The sequence below is a fragment of the Perognathus longimembris genome, chromosome 13 (assembly GCF_023159225.1).
Source record: "Perognathus longimembris pacificus isolate PPM17 chromosome 13, ASM2315922v1, whole genome shotgun sequence".
In the NCBI taxonomy this organism is placed as follows: domain Eukaryota; kingdom Metazoa; phylum Chordata; class Mammalia; order Rodentia; family Heteromyidae; genus Perognathus; species Perognathus longimembris.
The window spans coordinates 16,131,855-16,155,112 of NC_063173.1; the positions used below are offsets into that span (position 1 = coordinate 16,131,855).

The window sequence follows — 23,258 nt, forward strand, 5'->3', positions numbered from 1 at the left end:
GGCTTCATGAATGCAAGGCAAGCACTCTACCGGTAAGCCATATTCCCAGCCACATTTTACCTCTTGAAATGAGAATTCACTCACCTTTTGGTGGCAACACAAACTCACAGTGTTACATAGCTTTAATTTTAATTTTTTATTTTTCTCTTGGGAATAAATCCCTGATGAAGCCGGAGATGCAACTATGCATTCAAAAGTCTCATGGAACATCATTAAGTTCTGCAATAAATCTTGGACCATGCAATTCACACAATAAACCTGATCTTTTCAGATGCTACTAATTCTCAAGTGGTCAATTTATTATATTGTTTCTCTCCAGGTCTTCATGCATAGTCCTTTAATCTTTTTAATAGATCATCACTAAACAAATTGCTTCATGGATAAACATTATTTGTAAGAATCATAAATATCTGGATATGGATTAGAAATAGTATTAAATTTCAAATACAATAAAATCTAGCATTTGCTTTGACCATTCAATATAGCTTAATGCTAGTACTTTATGCTGACCACTGGAACACAAAGCATTAAGTACTGTGGGGTACTGTAAGTTGGAATGCCATGTAAAGTTGAATTTCAAGAAGCAAAACAATTTCATATTTATATTATTCTGCCAGAAGGAAGAAAATTAATGCCCCCCCAAAAATGCATAAGAAAATAGTAGTCAAAAATGCTACGATAACTTCCAGAAGAGTAAAAGTGTCTAAGAGTGGAACTCATCTCAATTATTATTATTATTATAGTCATAGACTCTCAATTTCAACGTCAGCAAAAGCTAAATTGATTTTTTTAAAGTACACATGATGGTGAAGCTGAGTAGACACTTTGATAAGAAGGACTGTGCAGAGATTGCCAGATACTAGTACCAGGAATAGATACATAACATAATTGCAGAGGGGTTACAGTTACATACTTAAGGTAGTGAATGCATATACATTTCTTGTCATAATTGTTACCCCTTCCTCATTTTTCTCCCTCCTTCCATCCCCCCAACCCACCCTCCCTTGCTGTCTTCATTTTTTAAAAAACCTTCCCCTGGATGGACGTTGTCAATGTAGTCTACAATGTTTATGACTTCAACGATTATTAACAATAAAACAATTCCTTCCAAAAATAAAAAGATACCTAGCATAATGATGAAGATGAGTAGAAGAATTAGATCCTGTGTTAAACCCAACAATGTGAACTTTGTCACTGCAATGTGGTTCTCATTCACCAGGGAATCCATGAGACAATGAAACTGCTACCAAGATAAACCTAGAATGACAAGATTACGTGAAAGAATGTAGTGATTTCATTTTCACTAACACATATGGAATGCCATCATACACATATTCAAGAAACTATACACACTTACACAGAATAATTCCATCTGTAATTTTAAACTAATCTTAGCAAAACTGTCCCCCAAACTTCTATTCTATAATGTCTCATTTCCTTTATATTTACATTTTCTACAATCTATGTAATATGTGGCTTTAAAAGAAAATAAATTGACCCTGCAGTTTCCTTGCATTTAGGTAACCATCGAACTATCAGCTTCTAAACAAATTATCTGTTCCTCATTCAGTCCTCTGACTTTTCAGGTCATCAATTTTATCTTTTTGCACTTGATATCTGGCTGAAATAATTCATTCAGTAAGCACCGTGGGAAACCCACAAATCTTACTCCATGCAGTCTATTTGTTTGGGGATGTTTCCTCCAAAGCCCTTTAGTCCAGCCCAAGGCACAAATCATCTTTGGTGAGCCTAACATTTAAGTAGATAATTAGATCATGTGCAAATGGAGATTATTTGCTTCTTTCTTCTATATTCAACTTCCTCCCACATGCCCCCCCCCTTTTTTTTTGCAGTCCTGAGGCTTAAACTCTGGGCTTGCTTGAATCTAAACCCTTCAGATACATGAAGAATGTTAGTCTTTCTGCAGATTTTCACATCTTTAAGTCTTTAAAAATTTTTATGGATTAAAAATGTATCTCAAGGGCTGGGGATATAGCCTAGTGGCAAGAGTGCCTGCCTCGGATACACGAGGCCTTAGGTTCAATTCCCCAGCACCACATATACAGAAAACGGCCAGAAGCGGCGCTGTGGCTCAAGTGGCAGAGTGCTAGCCTTGAGCGGGAAGAAGCCAGGGACAGTGCTCAGGCCCTGAGTCTTTGGCCCAGGACTGGCCCAAAAAAAAAAAAAAAATGTATCTCAAAGCTAGCACTTGACAAAGTGCCCATATTGTACAGTGCTGAAATACCATATGAATTTATGTCTTGTAGGTAGGTCAGTACAGACTCGTGATACCTTGGATTATAACTATTTACTACACAAAACTAATGGTGATCAAGGAACAAGTGGCTAACATCTATAATCCTAACTGCTCAGGAAGCTGAGATCTGAGAATCATGGGTTCAAAGCCTGTCTGGGCAGGAAAGTCCATGAGACTCTTATCTCCAATAAACTACTCAGAACAAGCCAGAAGTGGTATTGTGGCTCAAGTGATAGAGAACCAGCCTTGAAGCATAAAGAGGGTCAGTGCCCAGGCCCTGAGTTTAAGCTCCAGGACCAGAAAAAAAAAAAAAAAAACTGATGGTGGAAGTCAGCCAACTTTGCTCAGTAGTTGATTGTTTGATTCTGCCTTCCTTACTTCTACAGCATGATTTGTGAGTACCGATAAACTCTTCTCCAATGGTAAATAAAAATAAGTCAAAAGTTCATTAACCAAAGCCAAAGTCTTATCTCTTGAAATAAGGACTTATTCATCTTTAAGTAGGAATGCAAAGTCACAAAGTGAGTATATAGCTACTTTTTTTCAAGCTTTTGTTCTCTCTTGGGGATAAATCCCTGAATATGCTAATGGTTCAAATGTGATTTTAAAAGTACAACGAAGCATCATTAGGTTGCATTGTGGAGATAAGGCAATCCAAATCCCACAACTAAACCCCTCAAAAGACTGCCAGTTCTCCAGTGGTCAATTTATCCTTTTTTCTTAATGCTACATCTATATTATTAATTTACCAAACTTTCTTATAAATAAATGTTGACCAGACTTACTATTAGATAAATGTTAGTTCCATGGTTACTTTGGAATTTGTCATTACAAATACAACACTAAACTTCACATGTAAATTGCTAACATGAGCTCTAGCCATCCAATGGATGTATTGCTAAATATTATGTATTGACATCCATAACACATGTCAATTGGTACTGTCAGGGAGCACAGTACTTGCAAGACTGAATTTCAAATAACAAAAAAATGTAAAAATAAATAAAATACATACATTATCATGGCGGAAGGAAACATGTCAAAAGTTGTATAAAGTAGTAAAAATTAGAAAGATGTTTGGATGTGCTCTAGAAGAGAAATAGTGTCAACGTGCAGAATCTTCATCCCTAAGATGTAGGTTTTCAAAAGCTCATTTTAAAATCTCCTCTCTAAACCCCTCGAGTTCCACCATTAACGGAGACAGTTTATAAGCACCACAATAACTAGAATCAATATCCTGCAGAACTCACTCTATGAGATCAGCAAGTATGTAAGCACTAAACACAATTTTATGAGGTAGTTCCTTATATTATCCTCATTGGCAGTTGAGAGAACTGAGACCAAAGGTTTCAAACAGTCGGTGCTGAAGGATTTCAATTCCCACTGTCAGTTTCCTGTTTCCAGTGCTGTCCACTGGGAAGCCATCAGCAGCCTCTGGGTCTACATGCAACAGCTGAAGTCCCTGGATATTATCCCAAATAATGGAGGCTTAGAGTCCATGCATACACATCATTCCCTTGACTGTGGAATTCGAAAAGACCATCTCTGAGATTCTCACACATCCTAGGACAGTCCGTTCACTCTTACTCTAGTAGTAGCCTGGTTATGCACTCAGGAAGATAAACATTATGAAAGAACAGCAATCTCTAACTCTAATGGAAAAGCATAGAATATATCTAAAGGGGCAAATACCTGTCTTATCTAAACATGTAGTCCTTCAAATTCCTTTAAAATACATAAACCTCACCAAATATAATGGTGCGATTGCCTACTGGTGATTTCATATAAACGTAAGACATGAAGACATATCATAAGGTAACATGAGAATAAACCAGGATCTTTACATCTTCTGTAAATTACTACATTGCTAATGCTAGGTGTGATGGACTTTTAAGAAGAAATAGTGCAAACATTAAAAAAAAAAAACATTTGAAAAGATACGTGTCTAAAATGCCAGGTGACAGCAAGAGAGCGGGACAGGGCAAGGGAGGCACTAGACAAAGAAGTAGCTTTAGTCTTGGCCCGCAGGGACACTGAACCACAAATGGCATCTCCACGTGCTCGGAATTTGCCACAATTGGTCGTTTTCCTGCTATTTTAAGTCACTATATTATTCGGCAGGTGGGCATGGGCAATGATGAGTGAAAGTGCACATATTCAGAGACTCTTTTAGTTAATTATGTTCCTTTCAGCCAGAAGCAATTCTGAAAGAATTTGTGTTTGAATAGGAGCAGTCAGTCCTCAAGGAAGCTAAAGGGAATGTCCCTTGCCTTGGAAACATAGATCCAAGAAAAGAATTACACAAAAATACCTACCAGCTTCAAAAGTCTTAATTCATTGCTATACATAGCTACACTTCTGCCCTTCTTTGGTTGGCACCTAGTGGCAGCATCCACCCGCCCCTCCTCAAAACTTAATGACTCTGCTTCCTCCGCGAGAGAAACATCACCATACAAAGAAATCGTTAAAAATTCTAAGAAAGTAATTTGTTCAACTCCATTTAAATAAGTGTGTGTGTGTATGTGTGTGTGTGTGTGTGTGTGTGTGTGTGTGTGTGTGTTCCTTTCTCCAATTTTTTCTGATTTATGTTCAGGCCCTGGTTCATGTACTTTTTGTTTTTGTGAAGTCATTGACAGTGTTCTTTCTTTTATTTTGGTCCAAAAAAATTTGGGTTGGCTCTTTTTAAAAACAAAAAAAACTCAGTCTAGCTAAAGGCTTATAAATTTTGTTGACAGTCTCAAAGAAACAGCTTTATATTTCATTGATTTTTCTCTACTGAACTTTTCCTCTTTTTTGCTAATACCTACCCTTGTAGATAGCTTCCTTCTTAACTACAAAATGAAAACAATTCAAGTTGCCATTTATAGAAGGGTCATGTGCCGTGGTGTATTAGAATACAGCAGCAACAAAGGGCAACAACACCATTGATATACAATAACATAATGAATTTCACAAGCATGATGACTGAGAATAGTATTATCCAAAATAAAAAAGGACAGGCAACCGTGGCTCACACCTGTAGTCCTAGCTACTCGAGAAGCTGAGAGTTGAGGATTGCAGTTCAAAGCCAGCCAGAGCAGGAAAGACTATTACCTCCCAGGCAAATTCAGAATTAGAGCTGTGGCCCATGTGGCAGAGAGCTAGCCTTGAGCACAAATGCTCAAGAACAAAACCCTGGCCCTGAGTTCAAGTCCCAAGCCTAGAACCAAAAAAAGAACATATTGTATTATCTCAATAGTATGAAATTTTTAAACTAAACAATAATGAAACATATCAGAATAGTAGATGCCTCTATAAAGCGAGACTGAAGTCTGATCCAAGAACTGGATGGATGGAAATGTTCTGTATCATGCCAGGTGCTTGGCTTATACAGGCTTATGCAATTTTCAGGAGCTAATAATGGTACATTTTACTTTACATATGCTATACCTAAAAGATATTAGAAGTCATGGACTTAGGATAATATTAAAAGTCAGGGATTTAGGTATTGGTAAGGAGGAAAGGTTTCTGATAGTCACAATTTCTGGAAAACATAATGTCCCTTTTCTTCAGATGAGTAAAGAACACCATTTATTATAAATAGTAAAGTTTATTAGTCTAGAAAGGCACTTTCAGAAATGAAAATAAGACAACTCAGAAAGAGAAGTCAAAAACAATCACCCTTTTACCATGGCACAGGCCTTTATTGACATGTAGGGGGCACAGGAAACCTTCCAGAATCTGACCACAGAGTAATTGACATGAAAGCTGAATAAGAATTATAGCCCTACTTAAGAATTATTCTGTACAAAGCAATTACACACAACTACCTAAGAAAAACCCACAAGGACTGAGGAGGGAGAAAAGCTAATTACAACAAGATTAAAATGACATGTTAATAGCACAAAGGTAGCTCTTAGTCACTCAAACTGATTTGAGCAGGTGCCTGGGAATGTGCTTTGGCACCTTTTGTGTGGTTTTCTATAATCAGACAGTATGATATGTGTGACTTTTGTGTATCTGATTGTTGTAGCCTTCAAAAGCAATATGTTGTTAGGCATGTACCAAACACTTCCTGGCATTTCCTTGGCTAACCATTACCTAACATTTTTCCCTACTCAAGGATTTGAGACTCTGAAGGAGCTTCCATTTTTAAGTTGACTTTCCATTTTTCTATCGTTCATGTCTAACTGCTCCCTATCATTTTCCCACTCAAGGACTCAAGATCTTCAAATCTTTTAGGCTCTTTGGCTACTTCCTCATGGTAAGGGCTATGTAGAGACCTAGGTCAGAAGTCTCTTACCCTGTTTTGAAGTAGAGCCTGTCTCAGACTAATATCATCCCCATTTTTGTAGCCTGAAATGTGAGAAAACAAATTTAATTAAATCATTAGCAATGTAAAGTACAATAGAAGAGGAGCATTTGCCCCCCCCCACACACACACACACTCTTTTATAAGACAGGCACTTGCTGTAGTCCAGGCCAATCTTGAACTCATGACTCTCTTGCCTCAGCCTTCTGAGCTCTGAGATAACAGGTATACACTAACAAACTTAGAAACATGTCCTTTAGTAAATGTGGCAGGCAAAATTAGAGTCCCCAAAGATGTCCCTGCAATGGCGTAATATATCTAAACAACTCAGAGATCCAGAGTGCTTTGGATTGGTGTAGCCTGTAGCCTCAAGAAAAATAACACCAGCAATCGTATTGGATATATGTGTCTGTTGGGGATTATTATGGCCTGGGAAAGGCTGCCCTTCCACCAGCCTTGGGACAATAGAAGTCCCTCCCACCTTCTGGCCTCCACCCCTTGGGAGGTGAACACGTGCGTGCCACCATGATGGGGTTGTCCCGCCCACAAAGGGAAGTTTTGTGATGTCACTTGATGGACATGCTCCCTAGCCTATGACTGGCCCTTTGGTCAGCCCCCTTTCTTTCCCGCCATTACCTCTATATAAGTGCCCTTCCATATTAAAGTCTTTGAGACGCTTTCCACCACCGCAGCGTGTCCCTGATGCCTTCCTTTTCGCCTCCGCCCTCGGTAACATGTAGGGGGACTGGGGGGAGGGGAAGCTTCAGCAACCCGTCCTCAACTTAGCGCTTGCCCATGTGAGCACGCCTTTGGCCTTCCGCTGGCGGAGGGCCAGGCTGAGTGCTCTTTCATAGAGTTTGTGGTTACCATTCTCCCCGTGGGGGGGAGAAAGGGGGTGTCCAGAACCCCAACATGTGTCATCATTCATTCTCATTCCACATCTATTTCAAGAGAAGGTAAAACCATTTTAAAGTAACAATTGCTGAAAAGGGGAGACACTCAGAACTTCCAGGGTTTGCTACATACTTCTTCTGAGCTATATGAATCTTTGGAGAATTACTCCATAGTAGTCCATTAGAGAGGAAACTTATAGGAATCACATCGTAAGCAGAATTGTTACTTTATCTTATCATGGGCCTTACTGTACCCAGGTTTATTGATGAAATAGAATTGGTTTACAACTGCTGAAAATTACCCCTACACTGGCTCCATGATGCATGGAACAGGGCTATAATGTTGAAAAGTCCAAAAGTGGAAAATTCTGAATCTACTCATCTCAGCAACATAGGAAATTAAGAGAATTCTGCTTTCTTCAGAGGAATCAAATATGATCATCAGTCCACAGTATAATATTCTAACAATATTTTTGGAGCAGGGGGACCAAATTCCAGGAACAGTCATGCTGTGTTAACGTATAGTACATAGCAGTGGTACTGGCTAAGTAACAGTCCACACACACCAGTGGTCAGCAGCTGCAATTTGTCCAGTTCCTCAAAGATAGTTGAGACATCGCTTTATATTTGAATCTGAACTCTTCTTGATGGCTCCTGATGTTCTGAAAATATCCAGAATCCGTTTTTATTGCTTGCCATCAAAGATCCTCACTCATGGATATTCATGTGCTCTTGGCTCTATTTTCAGAAGTTAGTCATGCAAACAGAAGGGCACAAACACTTTCTGTCAAAGTAAAATTCTATGATGAGTGCTTTTATTTAGATGACTCTTGTTCACTTAGGCGGTGCTGTTACACATGGACTTTTACATTGAGGCATTTAAATATGATGGTATAGATGAATATACTATAAATAAAAGCACAGTATAGTTGGTAAGAGTCATGACAGCATTAAGAAAATAGATCTGAGTTCTTGGCTTGGGCTGCCTGTTTCAAATTCAATTTCAGCCATCTACTTACTCACCTTGGAACTTTTGCTAAGTTACTCAGTTTCCATATTTATACAATAAAGCCAGTTTAAATGTTGGTAATTAAATGAAGTAATGAGTGTAAGCTTAGAATGATATCCATCCAGCACATCACAATTATTTGTTACATATTAGATAATGTCAAAAACATGAAAGCAGTAACATGAACAATATTTTTTACTGTCTTCATCAATTTAAAATGTTCAACAACCCATTGAAAAATGTTATTATCAACAGTTGACACCTGAGGAAATAGAAGCAGAGAATGGTTAAATAATCTGCCAAAGATCATATGGACGATAAGTAGATGAGCTTGAATTCCAACCCTGACTGTGAAGACCCAAAGCTTCACCTCTAATCACAATGCTAAAACTCATTTACTACTACCACTACCACTTACTACTGCCCCTCCTGTCTTTTACTATCATGACTATTCAGTCCTACTAGCGTGCTAGCTTTGATCTGAAAGAGGGGCTGCCGCATCTTATTGCAATTATAAGCAAATGTATTTTCAAGCTTATGGGAACAATTAATTGCCTTTGATCTGAATGTTGTTTATATGAAACTAGACTTTGGGCTTGGCTTAGATGGCTCAGAATAGATAGCTTAATGAGTCCTGAGGGAACAAAGCAACATTTGCTCATAGTCAGTGTTAGATTTGAACAGGCCATAGATTTTGCATCGCCCCTGTTTAGAACTGAAGATAAAAGGCAGAAATGAAAACCAAGCCACAGAGGATGTGTAGTTGAGACACCATCACTGACCTTCTCTGCTTCCTCAGAAGTTGAGGCAGAATATCTGCACGTCATGCCATGGCCTTAAATAATGGCATTGGAGTACCAGGAGATGGTGTTAATTCTTAACCTTCTATCTACTCATGTCTTGGCATCTATAGGGAATTGGGTCCATGGATGATCACAGGCCAGTCTCCCATGGATACCAAACTATGTGGCTGCCCAAGTCCTCTATATAAAATGTATGTAGCCTACACCCAACATTTCTGTATATATCATCTCTAGATTACTCATAGTACCTATAACAATGTAGCCGTTATATAAATACTTATTGCACTCTTGTTTAGAAAATAATAAGGAAATGGTCCACATAAATTCAAGTCAGTACAATTGTGATGTTTTCCAAATATTTCAAGGGCTGGGAATGCAGCTCAGTGGTAGACTTTTTACCAAGTATACATGAGGCCTTGATTTCAATCCTCCATAGCCCCTAACCCCCAAAATAAATTTATAATTGGTTGTATCCATGGATATGAGACCACAAATACAGAAAACCAATTATATACAAAAATATAGAACTCTAAAAAGGAAGTATAAACTTTAAGAAGTGCACATTTTTTCCTTTGTAGAAGTCTGAAACAAGCTGGCTTTTTAATATTTTTTTCAAGAATGATATTTTTTAATAATTTTTGTAATATCAGCCAGATGGTGAATACTGTCTGAATATACAGTTGCCCCACCAGTGAGAAAGGTCATTTAGTCAGGTTTAATCCAGAAATCAACAACCAACTGGAAATTAATATCTTACTTCTTACTTCTATCATATTCTGAGCAAGAATAAGGAATCCGAAATGGTGGAGATGCAGGGTTCAAACAGAATCTGATTTCTGAATAGTGAATAGAATAGCACAAATGATTGGCTATGACACTTGCCACCTTGCATAAAAACCGACCTATGGCTGGGCACTGGAGGCTCATGCCTGTAATCCTAGCTTCTCAGGAAGCTGAGATCCGAGGATTGCTATCCTATAAAAACTGTCTTGTTTTATAGTAAAATTCTCAAACTTCAAAATAAATGCATTACTACACCAGCTACTCCTGGGAAACCATAATAATTCAGAGCAGCACAGAAATGGAGGGACAAAGGGCGAACAATGCAGCATTTTCAACACTGTTGAAAATGAACTGCACAATTTGTTGGTGGGAACAGGAGGGAAAAGCTGGGAGAAAGTGAGGGAAGGGGTGGCATTGTCCAAAAAAAGAAATGTATGCTTTACCTGATTTATGGAACCCCTCTGTATATCACCTACGTAACAATAAAAAAATATTAAAAATAATAATTCCAAGCAACGTTCATCAAAATTTCTATGGGCTCCTAATTGACTACAACAAGGGCTATGCTAAATTACTGTAGTTAACAGCCTCAAAGACCTTACCTCTTTTTACCATAGTGATCATGAGGGGAAAAAAAACAAACAGATGCTTTTATAAACTGACTCTGGCCACACAGTGAATCATTGATTGGCCCATTTTCCATGCAGAGAAGCTTGGGAAAGAGGAAAATACAAGGCAAGAGGCCTAAGGATCCCTTCGAATATTTAGCTTTTGACTTGAGTTTCTATATGATATTCTTCCTTCATTTCATGTAACAGGAGATACACAACAATAGAAAAAAATTGAAGACAACTTTTTTTCTGAAATTTCCTGTTAGGATAAATAAATATGCTAGGCAAAATCATCCATTCTTTTCATGTAAAAATATCCTAGCCGTCTAATCGTTGTGTAATCTTCTATCCCCCCTCCCCCACTATAAAATATTCACACAAGGGTCTAGGCAAGGGCAAGAGTGCCCGTATCTCTGCATCATGCCAAAACTTTCTGGACTTGGAGTCATCCTGAAAATAGACACAGAAGCACTGCAGCCTGAGTCATCATCTGCTACCAGGATGATGAAGGCATTTTAATTCCCGAGAGTGATGAAAAATCAAAGGCAAAGGATCTCACAGAACGCCCTGCTCCTTTGGGGATCTAGGAAGCTCTGGAAAAACAAGACATCACAGACTCATTACACCCCAGCTTTATAAATATAGGTTTGTGGAGTGGATACAGAATCCAGAAAGGAGGAAGCCTTTTAGTCTAACATGAAGAAAGAGGCTGGCTTGTCGGACTGGAAGTACCCTCACTGGATGCTTCCAGGGTGTTAGGAATCCTGACTAACCAACTGGTACATTCTGGGTAAGCTGTATTTACTTCCAAGGCTGTCATAGACCCAAATCGTTCTGGGACTACAGAGAGGAAAGTGTGCTTTGCTTCTGTCAGAAAACAAGTAGGAAGGATGGTTGAATTAAAAAATAATAATAATGGTTAACTATTATTTGGAAAAACTGGAAATTTTGTCAATGCCCAATTCTATAAATAAACCATAGTAAGAAAATGAGAAACTCCTAAAAATCTCTGAAATTGGCAATACTTTGTAGGAGAGAAACTTTCCTATGACTAGAAAATAGTTAGGTATAGCTTCCATAAGCTTCTCTAAGTAGTTCAAGTGCCAATTCCTCTTCAGAAGTTAAATGTTCCTTGTGAAGCTCTGGTAGCGCACCCTTGTAATCCTAGCTAGTCAGGAGGCTGAGACCTAGAGCCTACTGGTTCAAAGCCAACCCAGGGAAGAAAAGTCTGTGAGACTCCAACTAAGAAGCAAAAAGCTAGGCTGGAGGCATGGTTCAAATGGTGGAACACCAGCTGTAAGGAAGCAAGGCAAGTCAGTGTGAAGCTCTGAATTCAAGCCCTGATAGAAACCAGAAAAGAAAGAAAGAATGTTTCTCAGGTTGGTTGAGTTTTTCATACATAAGAAATAATGTAAGGAACAAAACAACACATTCTGGCATTCTCAAATGTTGACTATATTGATTCAATAAAATGTGAAATGTGCCTGAACGAATTGAGAACAAGTGTTATTGAATACATGCCGATGCCTAAAGTTTTCTCATAGGAATCTAACTTTTTAAGAAAAATAAAACCATGAAGTAAATAAGTTCTGAAAAGTCCTAATGGGAAGAATCAAAATTAGCCCCTAGAATTACCTTACTTAGTTTTAAATCCTGGCTTCATTACTTCGTGAACTTAGCAAATTGCTGAACATTTCCCCATTGGTAAAGTGGAGAAAATAACACTCTATATTAAGTAAAATAATATATGTAAAATAGGGTGAATCTTGGTGTGTTAAAAATGTTCAAACAACTACTCATTATTATTATCAAATAAATGTGAGCCCATATTTCCTTTTAAAGACCACAAATTTGAAGTAAAAACCTAAAGTCAAATATTTATTATTAGAGCTACATGGATTCATACCCATAATCATGGCTACTTAGGAGGCTGAGATCTAAAGGATTTAAAGCCAGCCCTGGGGGGGAGAAAAAGTTTATAAAACTCCATTCTCCAAAATGACCAGCAAAGAACTGGGGTTGAGATGTGACTCACATGGTAGAACACCAGTAAAGTGAAAAAGAGAGAGGGGGGAAGGATAGAGAGAGCACTTGTTTTGTTTCTCCTGAAATTTACCACTGGGTCTAGTTGTATTCTGAGCTAATAGACTAAAAACTTATATTGCTGGTAACCCTCAAATTTAGTGATTAATTCAATACTAATTCAAAAGACTTGGGGAATGAAGAATAATATTTCACATAAGCTGGGCGCCAGTAGCTCATGCCTAGAATCCTAGCTATTCAAGAGGCTAAGATCTGAGATCGTGGTTCAAAGCCAGCCTGGGCAGGAAAGTCCATGAGGCTCTTATCTCCAATTATCCACAAGAAAACTGGAAGTGATGCTGTGGCTCAAGTGGTAGAGCACTAGCCTTGAGCTGAAGAGCTCAGGGACAGCACTCAGGCCCAGAGTTCAAGCCCCATGATTGAAAAAAAAATCACATGATAATAAATAAACATCTAGCTAATAATACATACATTTTTAAATCTTCAAATTAAAACTCATTAACCATGTTTTAGAAATGTCATAGGCAAGCATAAAGTCACATTGGTAACAGCTAATAGTAAAATCCTTGGTCGTGCAAAAGCTGTTAAGTAAAGCCTGCACACTTGGCTTTGGGCTCCTCCAGACATATTAAACTTATCCATGTCCATTTCAGGTGAGAACTGATATAGTTGGAATGGCAACCAGAAGACTTGACTAATTCTAGAAATCCAAAAGATTTTGCTACCTGTAGATAGCACAAGATTCTGAACAATAAACATTTCGCAGCATTATTTTACTGAGTACGATTATTTAAGTATACTGTCTGACCATCTCAAACTTTGGTTTGACTTTAAGTTATTATTGAGAGAAGCATGATGGTCACAAAACAGCAATGGTCAAGAATTTTACTTAAATGGCTCCTTGCTATTCCCTGATAGAAGCCAGCCTGAAAAATAGCTTTTGTTCCCTGCTAACTATCCTTGTCTGCCCTTAAAGGAACAACTTCCCTGAAGTCCTATCCCAGGTCCCTTATTTGCACTTCTATTCCTGTCCTTGGGTTATTTATCTCTCTTTCCCACGTTCCTTTCCAGATTGGGCTCTGGCTGCAGATTGACATCAGTGCTACCCCTCACACTGCTTCAAGACTCTGCCCTCCTAATTCACTTCTATCCTAGACTCTCAGTTTCTACTAAAATCATTGCCTCGCAGAAATGAGTTTAGTCAAGCACACTGGGATAATCTGGTCCTTTTTTATCTTGATTACCTTCTACTTTTAATTCAATTATATTTCATCTTGGCACAGGCATACATAAACGTGTGTGTGTTAGAATGTGTCAGCTCAACAGGTACCAGTGGCTCACACCGTTAATCCTAGCTACTCAGGGAGCTGAAATTTGAAATCATGGTTCAAAGCCAGGTTGGGCAAACAAATCCAGGAGACTCTTATCCCCCAATTAACCAGAAAAAGGCACAAGTGGAGATATGTCTGAAGTAGCAGAACACCAGCCTTGAATGAAAAAACCAAGCAAGATCCCAAAGCCCTGGGATCAAGCCTCACTACCAGCCCCCCAAAAAAGTACCAGCTCTCCCTGTGAGATACAGAAATTTCAAGTTAAACTATCAATTCTTACATCAGCATTTTTCTAGTCCCCAGACTTGAAAACTGAGAGTTTTAGTCAATTACAGTGATATACATTCTATCTCTATGATATTTCTCGTGCCTACCTCCTTTTTTCATTTCTAGCATTATTTTCTCAGTCAAATAGTGATACCTCTTATATGGAAAATGTTCCAGGTTTTCTCTCCGCATCTCTCTTTCTCTCCTCCTTCTCTTCCTCTCCCTCTCCTTCTCCCTCTCTTCAATACATTTCTTATATGCTGCTAGATTGGTTCCCTGAAACCAGAAAATTGGACAAATCATTTCATTACTTTATTGTTTTATGAGTCCATGTCCATTGTCAAACTAGTGATTAGCTCTCACAGTTCTCTACAATATGACTCACTTCTAACCCCAGCCACATTGTCTCCCACTAATCTCTTCCATGTTCACTTGCATTTACCCAAGAGGATGTTCACAGTCTCTAAACATTCTCTGAGATGTTCTGGTTCACCTCTTTTCCAAATTGTCCCTCTGACTAAACACACTCTCCTCTAATAATTCTTCACTTTAAGGGTTTTTCCCTTAAAGTTCTTCTAACAAGCATCTCAGTTTATTCCCAAGGCTGTCTACTATCTACAGGATACAAACCAGCTCCTTAAAAAGGGATATTAGGGGGCTGGGGATATAGCCTAGTGGCAAGAGTGCCTGCCTCGGATACACGAGGCCCTAGGTTCGATTCCCCAGCACCACATATACAGAAAAAACGGCCAGAAGCGGCGCTGTGGCTCAAGTGGCAGAGTGCTAGCCTTGAGCGGGAAGAAGCCAGGGACAGTGCTCAGGCCCTGAGTCCAAGGCCCAGGACTGGCCAAAAAAAAAAAAAAAAAAAAGGGATATTAGATCCTTAGTTATCTAGCCCTGATGGGCAATACTAACCTTAGCTCCAAACACAGAGAAGCCTTGGTCCCACAATGTGTGTGTGTGTGTGTGTGTGTGTGTGCGCGTGCGCACACACACACACGCACGCCAGTACTGGGGTTTGAACTTCAGAGCCTCAATTACCTGCTTGGTTTTTTTTACTCATGGCTGGCACTCTACAACATGAACCACACCTCCACTTCTAAATTGTAGGGTTTTTTTGTTGCTTTTTTTTTTTTGAGGGGGGGATTTGTTGCTTTTGTCTGTTTTTCCTAGCTAATTGAAAATAAGGGTCTCTTGGATTTGTCTGCCCAGGCTACCTTTCAACTATGATTCTCAGTTCTCAGACTCCTGGCTACCTAGAATTATAGGATTATCACTGGTGCCCAACTTGGCTTCACACTTTAAATCTATTCTTTAGGACACTTCCTACTGTGTGGATGAGGAGTCTATGAAGCCAAAGAGGTTGTGCCCACCCACACTGCCCACACTAACTACTGCTTCTTGACTGCCTTCTAGGTAACAGGATCCTAAAATTCTTTACTCTAAAGGCTCCCAACTTACTCCCAGAGTCTACAAGAGCCCTGTACGTCTCCCAGATCACCCTGAAAAGGGTAAGTCACACTACTACTGTTCTCATACTTTGGGCTTAAGGATAGCCAAGGGCTGACTGTTTGCAAAGTATGAGCAGAGTGTGCGCTTGCCAGCTGGCGTGTCCCAACCTATGAAGCCACGTGTGGGGCTGGAGACAGACTCTCCCCACACCACTGCATTCCACACAAAACTGATGGAATCCCATAAACTGTGCCTTGTCAGGGCATTATAAAGGTGAGAATGAACAAGAGAATATAACTTATTGTTTTTATGTATTGGTCTTTCACTTTTAAATATCTCCATCTCTATAGATGTAGGAGCCTGCATTCGTTATTCTTGCCAAGGGCCCTGTGAAAATCAAAGACAGACACTGTCTTGAGAAGACTTCTCTTAACAATATCACGCCTTTGCAGCTTGTTAATGTATGGTCTTCCTCACACCTCAGCAACTTTGTGTAGGTTGCCTCCTCTGGCTGTAATATCTGAAGCATCCCTCCAAAGAGTGGTCACTATGTCTTAACATTGCTCTAGTAGTAGTAGCCTATATGTTTGTATGTTTGTTTTCCCCAGTCCTGGGCTTAAACTCTGGGCCTGGGTGCTGTCCCTGAGCTTCTTTTGCTCAAATCTAGCGCTTTACCACTTGAGCTACAGTGCCATTTCCAGGGTTTTTTTTTAAAGTAGTTTATTGGAGATAAGAGTCTCACAGACTTTCCTGCCCAGGCTGGCTTCAATCCTCAGATCTCAGCTTCCTGAGTAGTTAGGATTAAAGGTGTGAGCCACCAATGTCCAGCTAAACTTATGATTACAGAAGAGAAAGGAATGAGAAAAAAATGATGTAAAAATGAGGAGGGAAATTCCCATTTTCTTCATATAATATGAATATGTTGAAAAACCCAAGAAAATCAACTAAAAATGATTTTTAAGTGATAGGAAACCTTTGTAAGGAACATATTATAAAATTAACTAACAAAACTTAATAGCATCCGCACATGTAAATAACACTTAAATGGATCACAAAATGAAAAATAGTTTGAGTTAAAATAACAAAAAGATCAAAAGTCCTATAAATCGAATAAGCAAATCAGACAAATAAATATATGTAGGGATTACATTTGCACAATTGAAAGAAAACATTAGCAACTCTACTTCTGATAGTTTTTAATAAATGACTGGTCATAGAAAAAGAAATTCTAGGGCTGGGGATATGGCCTAGTGGCAAGAGTGCTTGCCTCATATACATGAGGTCCTAGGTTCAATTCCCCAGCACCACATATATGGAAAATGGCCAGAAGTGACACTGTGACTCAAGTGGCAGAGTGCTAGCCTTGAGCAAAGAGAAGCCAGGGACAGTGCTCAGGCTCTGAGTCCAAGGCCCAGGACTGGCCAAAAAAATAAAAATAAAATAAAATTTTAAAAAAAAAAGGAAAAAGAAAAAGAAATTCTATTGTAAGGATATAAGTTGTCCCACCTTAGCATGGTAGTTCAATGCAACAGCATTCTAAGTATACACAGGATTGTTTTTTTCTTTAATAACTTCCTAACATACTGCTGAAATTTTTCATCAGAAAAATTATACATATGAGGATAACCAGAAAATGGTAACCATTTATTAAAATGAATTTCACAGCTTCTATATTTAAATATCTGGCCCTGGTTGTGGAAAACATTGCAAAAAAAAAATCAGAAGTTGACCCACACACTTAAGGATGCTTCGGTATACCACACAGCTTGAGTTTAAAATCATCAGAATTATATGTAAAAATTATTTTACCAGTAAATTATGTTAGGATATCTGGCTAGCTATTGAAGAACTAAAAGAAGCTGATTACCTCAGTCTTTACATCAAAGTTAAACTCCAAGTAGTTCAAAGCCTGTAATGTAAAAATGAAATCCAGCAAATGTCTAGAACGAAGTGGGAGGTAATTGAAATACTATTAAATTGAGAAATTTTTATCCAACCATGACATAAGGTTGAGACTTCAAAAAGGAAAAGATTTGACATCAACCCATTTGAAACTTACTGAGTAACATAAGGAAATAAATACTATAGAAGCATTCAAGAATAAATGGAAAAAAATTTACATGATTGCAATGTGCATATCAAGGAGCTGATTTAATTTGTCACTCTCAAAAGACAAAAATTAATGTGCACATTTTGACTTGAACTCACTTCAACAGTTACCTTCTATCTGCAAGAAGAAAACAAGACATAAAGCTTCATGCATGATCTTGTTTATGTAGGGGGGAAAAAAGGATGCATTTGCCTGTGTGTATGTCCAAATTTGTTTGTACCCAGCATTTTAAGGACATAAAAGAAACTGATAATATTGGACATCCTTAAGCAATTATATTGGAGGTAGATGAGAGAAGTGTGGAGTATCTTCTTCTTTTTAAAATTTTATATCCCTCTATACTATTTGAAAATGTTACCAAGTAATTGTATTACATTTACAACTGAAAGTATCCAGCATAATATTGAGGGCAATTCGGTGTCACTCCTTAAAAGATTGAGGACCTTCCATCCACACACATACCACTCTTCCAGCAGGCAAGTTAAATTAGGAGAGTACTCTTTTCTACCACTGTCCACTCTGAATTGCAACTAGCTACTTAATATATGTTTCTCCTCCCAGCTTATGAACCCACTAAAGGGGACGCTAATTCATTCTTGTTTGTATCGCTTTCATTTAACAGATAGAACATTGAAAATGGGCAACATATTTTGATTAATGAACAAAAATCTATGACTGAAACTATCCCTGTTTCTACCATCCACATTCAATCTCTTTCAGCTATGTCTCAGAGCCCCACTTAAGTCTCTATTCATACTCAGGTCACTCTCCTTTGTAATGTTTTGTGGGCTCTTCCATCAGATTCCATGAGAACAAAAACAATATGGCACCCAATCTCTATCCCAGCACCAAGCATGCTCTCTTGCCCTAAGGGGAGCCCAAAAGTACATATTTACTACATTTTTATTTAATTAAAGTCAAAATATTTCCACTATTAAAGCAAAAATATGGTCTGTTCTAGGAAAATTTCAGTCTGATTCCGCAAAGGAATTAGCTTAGATTTTCTTAATCTGTTTAAACAGAATAAATCCCAAGGGATACTGACAACCTTTAAGCATTAGGAGTATAAGGCCAAATTTTTGTCACGGGGTGCTGTTATCAGCAGGTGCTTTGTTCTTTTTAAGTAATCTTTTTTTTTTTTTTTGGCCAGTCCTGGGCCTTGGACTCAGGGCCTGAGCACTGTCCCTGGCTTCTTCCCGCTCAAGGCTAGCACTCTGCCACTTGAGCCACAGCGCCGCTTCTGGCCGTTTTCTGTTTATGTGGTGCTGGGGAATCGAACCTAGGGCCTCGTGTATCCGAGGCAGGCACTCTTGCCACTAGGCTATATCCCCAGCCCCTTAAGTAATCATTTTTAAGCCACATTTCTTTCTTTTGCAACAGGTGAGCATATGAGATGGCAAGAGGCAATCGTACCACAGTGACAGAATTTATCCTCATGGGCTTCACAGATCGCCCTGAGCTTCAGCTCCCCCTCTTTGTGATGTTCCTGGTAATTTATCTCATCACCTTGGTGGGAAATCTTGGCCTAATCCTGCTCATCAAGGCAGATTATCGACTCCACACTCCCATGTACTATTTCCTCAGTCATCTGGCCTTCATTGATCTGTGTTATTCATCCTCCATTGGGCCCAAGATGTTACAAAACTTATTGGTGAAGAAAAAAACAATCTCCTTCTCAGGGTGTTTTGCTCAGCTGTACTTCTCCAGTGCTTTTGCCACCACCGAATGCTTCCTCTTGGCTACAATGGCTTATGACCGCTACATGGCTATCTGCAACCCCCTGATTTACACAGCCATCATGACAGAGCGGGTCTGCAAAGAGTTAGTGGTAGGGGTCTACACCTATGGCTTCCTGAACTCTGTGATACAGACCATCCTGACTTTCCAGCTGTCTTTCTGCAATTCCAACGTGATCCACCACTTCTACTGTGCAGACCCCCCTCTCCTTGCCCTTTCCTGCTCTGACACCCACAGCAAGGAAGAGCAGCTCCTCGTCTTCTCAGCGGTGAATCTCACTGGCTCCCTCCTCACTGTCCTCATCTCCTACATATGCATCCTCTTTTCTATTATAAAAATCCAGTCTTCTGAAGGCAAGTGCAAAGCCTTCTCCACCTGCGCCTCCCACCTCACTGTGGTCATCATCTTCTATGGAACGCTGTTTTTCATGTACCTGCGGCAACCTAAAGCAGAGAATTCATGGAAGCACACCAAAGTGGTCTCTGTATTTTACAGTCTTGTCATTCCCATGCTTAACCCTCTGATCTACAGCCTGAGGAACACGGAAGTAAAGGACACTCTGAAAAAATTACTAGAAAGCAAAGCATCATGAGTGGGTTATTTGAACATGGCACCATGAAAATGTGGGTGATCCACTACACGATATGAACAATCCAATGGAAGTTTAGCAGGCTAAGTGCTACCCAACCAGAAAGCAGTTGATCCAATGTGAGGCTTTTAATAACCAAAAGTAATGCACCCTTGGCTTGACACAGTAATATTCTAACCAATTATTATGGACAGATCAGAATTGAGTCATAAGCTAGAATGTCAACAACTATGTCCTTCATGAGTTGAAAATTAAGTGATGTACTCCCTAGTTGATAACAATATGGATGAGCTCTGAATTGAAAAACGGTTTTCATAAGCAAAGTTATGGGTAAAACCATTCATGGAGATGGGTATAAAACCTAGTATTAGAAACATTTTTCAGGCTTAATAGGCTATGGTAGAATAAATGATTGTTAGAATTTAAAAACATTTCTTCATAACACTTTGCTATAGATGCTAGTCAACTGTCAAGGCCAGCTCACCAAAAGCTTTTAATTCAAACATGACTCAAATACTGCATGACTTTAGTGAATATAAAAATATGTAGCAAAAATAAGGATGGAAATAAGTTAGGCCCAGAGAAGCAAAGGATCCATGCTTTCCTTTATATGTAGAAACTAGCTTTAGCTTACAAACTCAAAAGTAAATACAGTGGCTGACATGTGAATGTATGCAAATGTATTAAGTGAAATACAGTAGATTCAAGTGAAGTCTCAAATATTCCTTAGAAACCCAAAATCAAAGTTCAGCAAAATAAAACGCCAGAAAGCAGGTACTCAAAAGAGGTGGGGTGGAGTCAAGAGGAAAGGGGTAAATGCCTTAAGCAAAGAAGAATAAGGGGAATGCAAGAATCCAAGGTATATCTCACAAAATGAAGAAGAGTGAAGAAAGGAGTGGGTACAGGAGGGATCTGTGAGAGCATTGTGACATGGATCAATATATGCTGTATTCATAAACTGCACTGTTAAATGGCAAGTCCTTTATAGAACTACTTAAAGATAATAATTTTAAAATAAGGGTAAAAAGAAAAGAAAATGGATTCTTTAAACTATGGGGTTTGTTTAGATAAAAGCAAGTTTGATTACAAGAAACAAAGAAAACGTTTCAGGAATTTTCCAAGATCTTAGAAGTAGTCACTTATTCACCTATCAGAGTATAATTTTTGAATTGCTGAAAAACACATAAAATTCAGCAGTGATTGGTTTTTGTTTTATTTTTGTAGGAAGGAGAAAAACATCAGAAGGAGGAAGAGAAGGAGGAGGAGGAGGAGAAAGAGGAGGAGGAGGAAGAAGCACAGGAGGAAGAGGAGAAGGAGGGGGAGGGGAGGGGGAGGGGAAGGAAAAGGAGAGGGAGGAGGGCGAGGAGGAGGAGGAAGAGAAGGGGGAGGAAAGGGAGGAGGAGGAGGAGGAAGAGGAGGAAAAAAGGAGTTTCCTGAGCTAACTAGGCCAGGGTTTGCATGTTTCTGAGAAATAAAATTATTGTTGAAACTTCAATGCTGTAGTGGAACAGGTTGGGTTTTTGTTGTTGTTTTTTTAATTTGCTATGTCCTTTATTTCTGCTTCCACAGATTTTATATTTCTGTTTCTTGGAGATAAATCTATGTAATTTATTATTGTTTGTAGTCATATATAAAAATATTCTCTTTATCTTGATTTTATTTAGGGAAGAATTTGAACACAATTTTTGTCAAGATTCTTTCAAGATCATTCTCAAAGCACTTGAATCCATGACAATTAACCATTCATTTCACACTATTTTCAAAGGGAATGTAATTTCATAAATGATCAAGGAAGTGTTTTATGAATTGATTACGAGTAAATCTAAATTTAATCATGAAATTAAGGTTGTCCCCAGGTTAACTCTTCAGCTAGTAAGATGCAAATCTTTTTTTTACCATTGCTTGTGATTCCGTCTTTCAGAAAAATAAAAGTAGTAAAATATCTTAATTGAGTCTTTCTTGGTTCTGAAAGCCTATCTGAAGAATCAAGTTATATATTGTATTCCTAAATAGATGGAGATGAAGTGAGGGTTACGGTCAAAAAGAAAAATATCAGCAGAATAGGAGAGTGAGGAAAGGCATGAAAAGAGGAGAGGTTGCACAGGTATGGAGCAAGAGGGGATGAATGAAGCGGATCGGGTAATGCTGTAAACACAAGCCTGGGTATTAAGCATATGTTCCTTCCTTGAGACTAAGCAGAGTCTCTTCTTCCCATTGCACCCCAGCACCCAACACAGTTGCTGACACAGAACAAACACCTTCCTACAGTCTGCTGTGTTGAACTCTTGTGTACTTATTTCTAATGCCAATAGATGAATGTAGGTGGTACCTGGTTATGATCCTACCATTAAGAAGTGATAGAGAAAAGAAATATTGGATTTACACAGGAAGACTGTTTTTCATAACCCCCGATAAGGCTTAGACATAAAAAGACCACACAAAAGGACCAGGAAAAAGGATGGGTTTGGGAAGTTGATAGTTGACATGGTTAGCTTTGGATCTGCTGATAGAACATGAGCTTCAAGGGACCTTTGCTAGACAAGAAAGAGATTCATGGAAAGAGCGGAGAGAAAACATGAGCAGGTCATAACATGTAGATGGGAAAACTATATTTTTAAATCAAATGTCATACTTATTTCTTAAATGTTTTCTTCAAACTATTCCCCTGTCAGCTTAACTTGGAAAGGAGGAAAAGGAAAAAAACCACTAAGTAGATAACACATATATTAACACCCACCTCTCTGCAAGTGAATTTCATCCATGTTTCCAAAGAGATATTTGCTTTTTCAGTTCTTTGCAAAGAAAACCCGAGGCATGTCATGAAATCATTTCATAACACCTTCCAGCTTTGTGCACATTGCTCATCATGCCTTCTTGAGACCCTATAAACAAAGTAAAAAAGTAAGAGAACATTGCACTCATAAACTGAAGGACATAAATCAACATTTTCCTAAATTGCCAAAACATGAAAAGCAAGGAATTAGGCAAGGGGTAACACTCAGTCAGCTATACTTTATCTATTTTCCTATTTTCTTCCTATTTTATTTTTCCTATTTTCCCTTCTCATTGGGACTTCTTTATC

At 38.7% G+C, this 23,258-nt stretch overlaps 1 protein-coding gene across 1 annotated transcript; it reads left to right on the plus strand.

Annotated features, from left to right (window-relative positions):
- Window positions 1–19,243: 19,243 nt before the first annotated feature.
- Window positions 19,244–20,179, plus strand: LOC125361899 (olfactory receptor 1030-like). Its single transcript, XM_048360511.1, has one exon. The coding sequence runs from the start codon at window positions 19,244–19,246 to the stop codon at window positions 20,177–20,179; it is 936 nt and encodes a 311-aa protein (XP_048216468.1).
- Window positions 20,180–23,258: the final 3,079 nt, after the last annotated feature.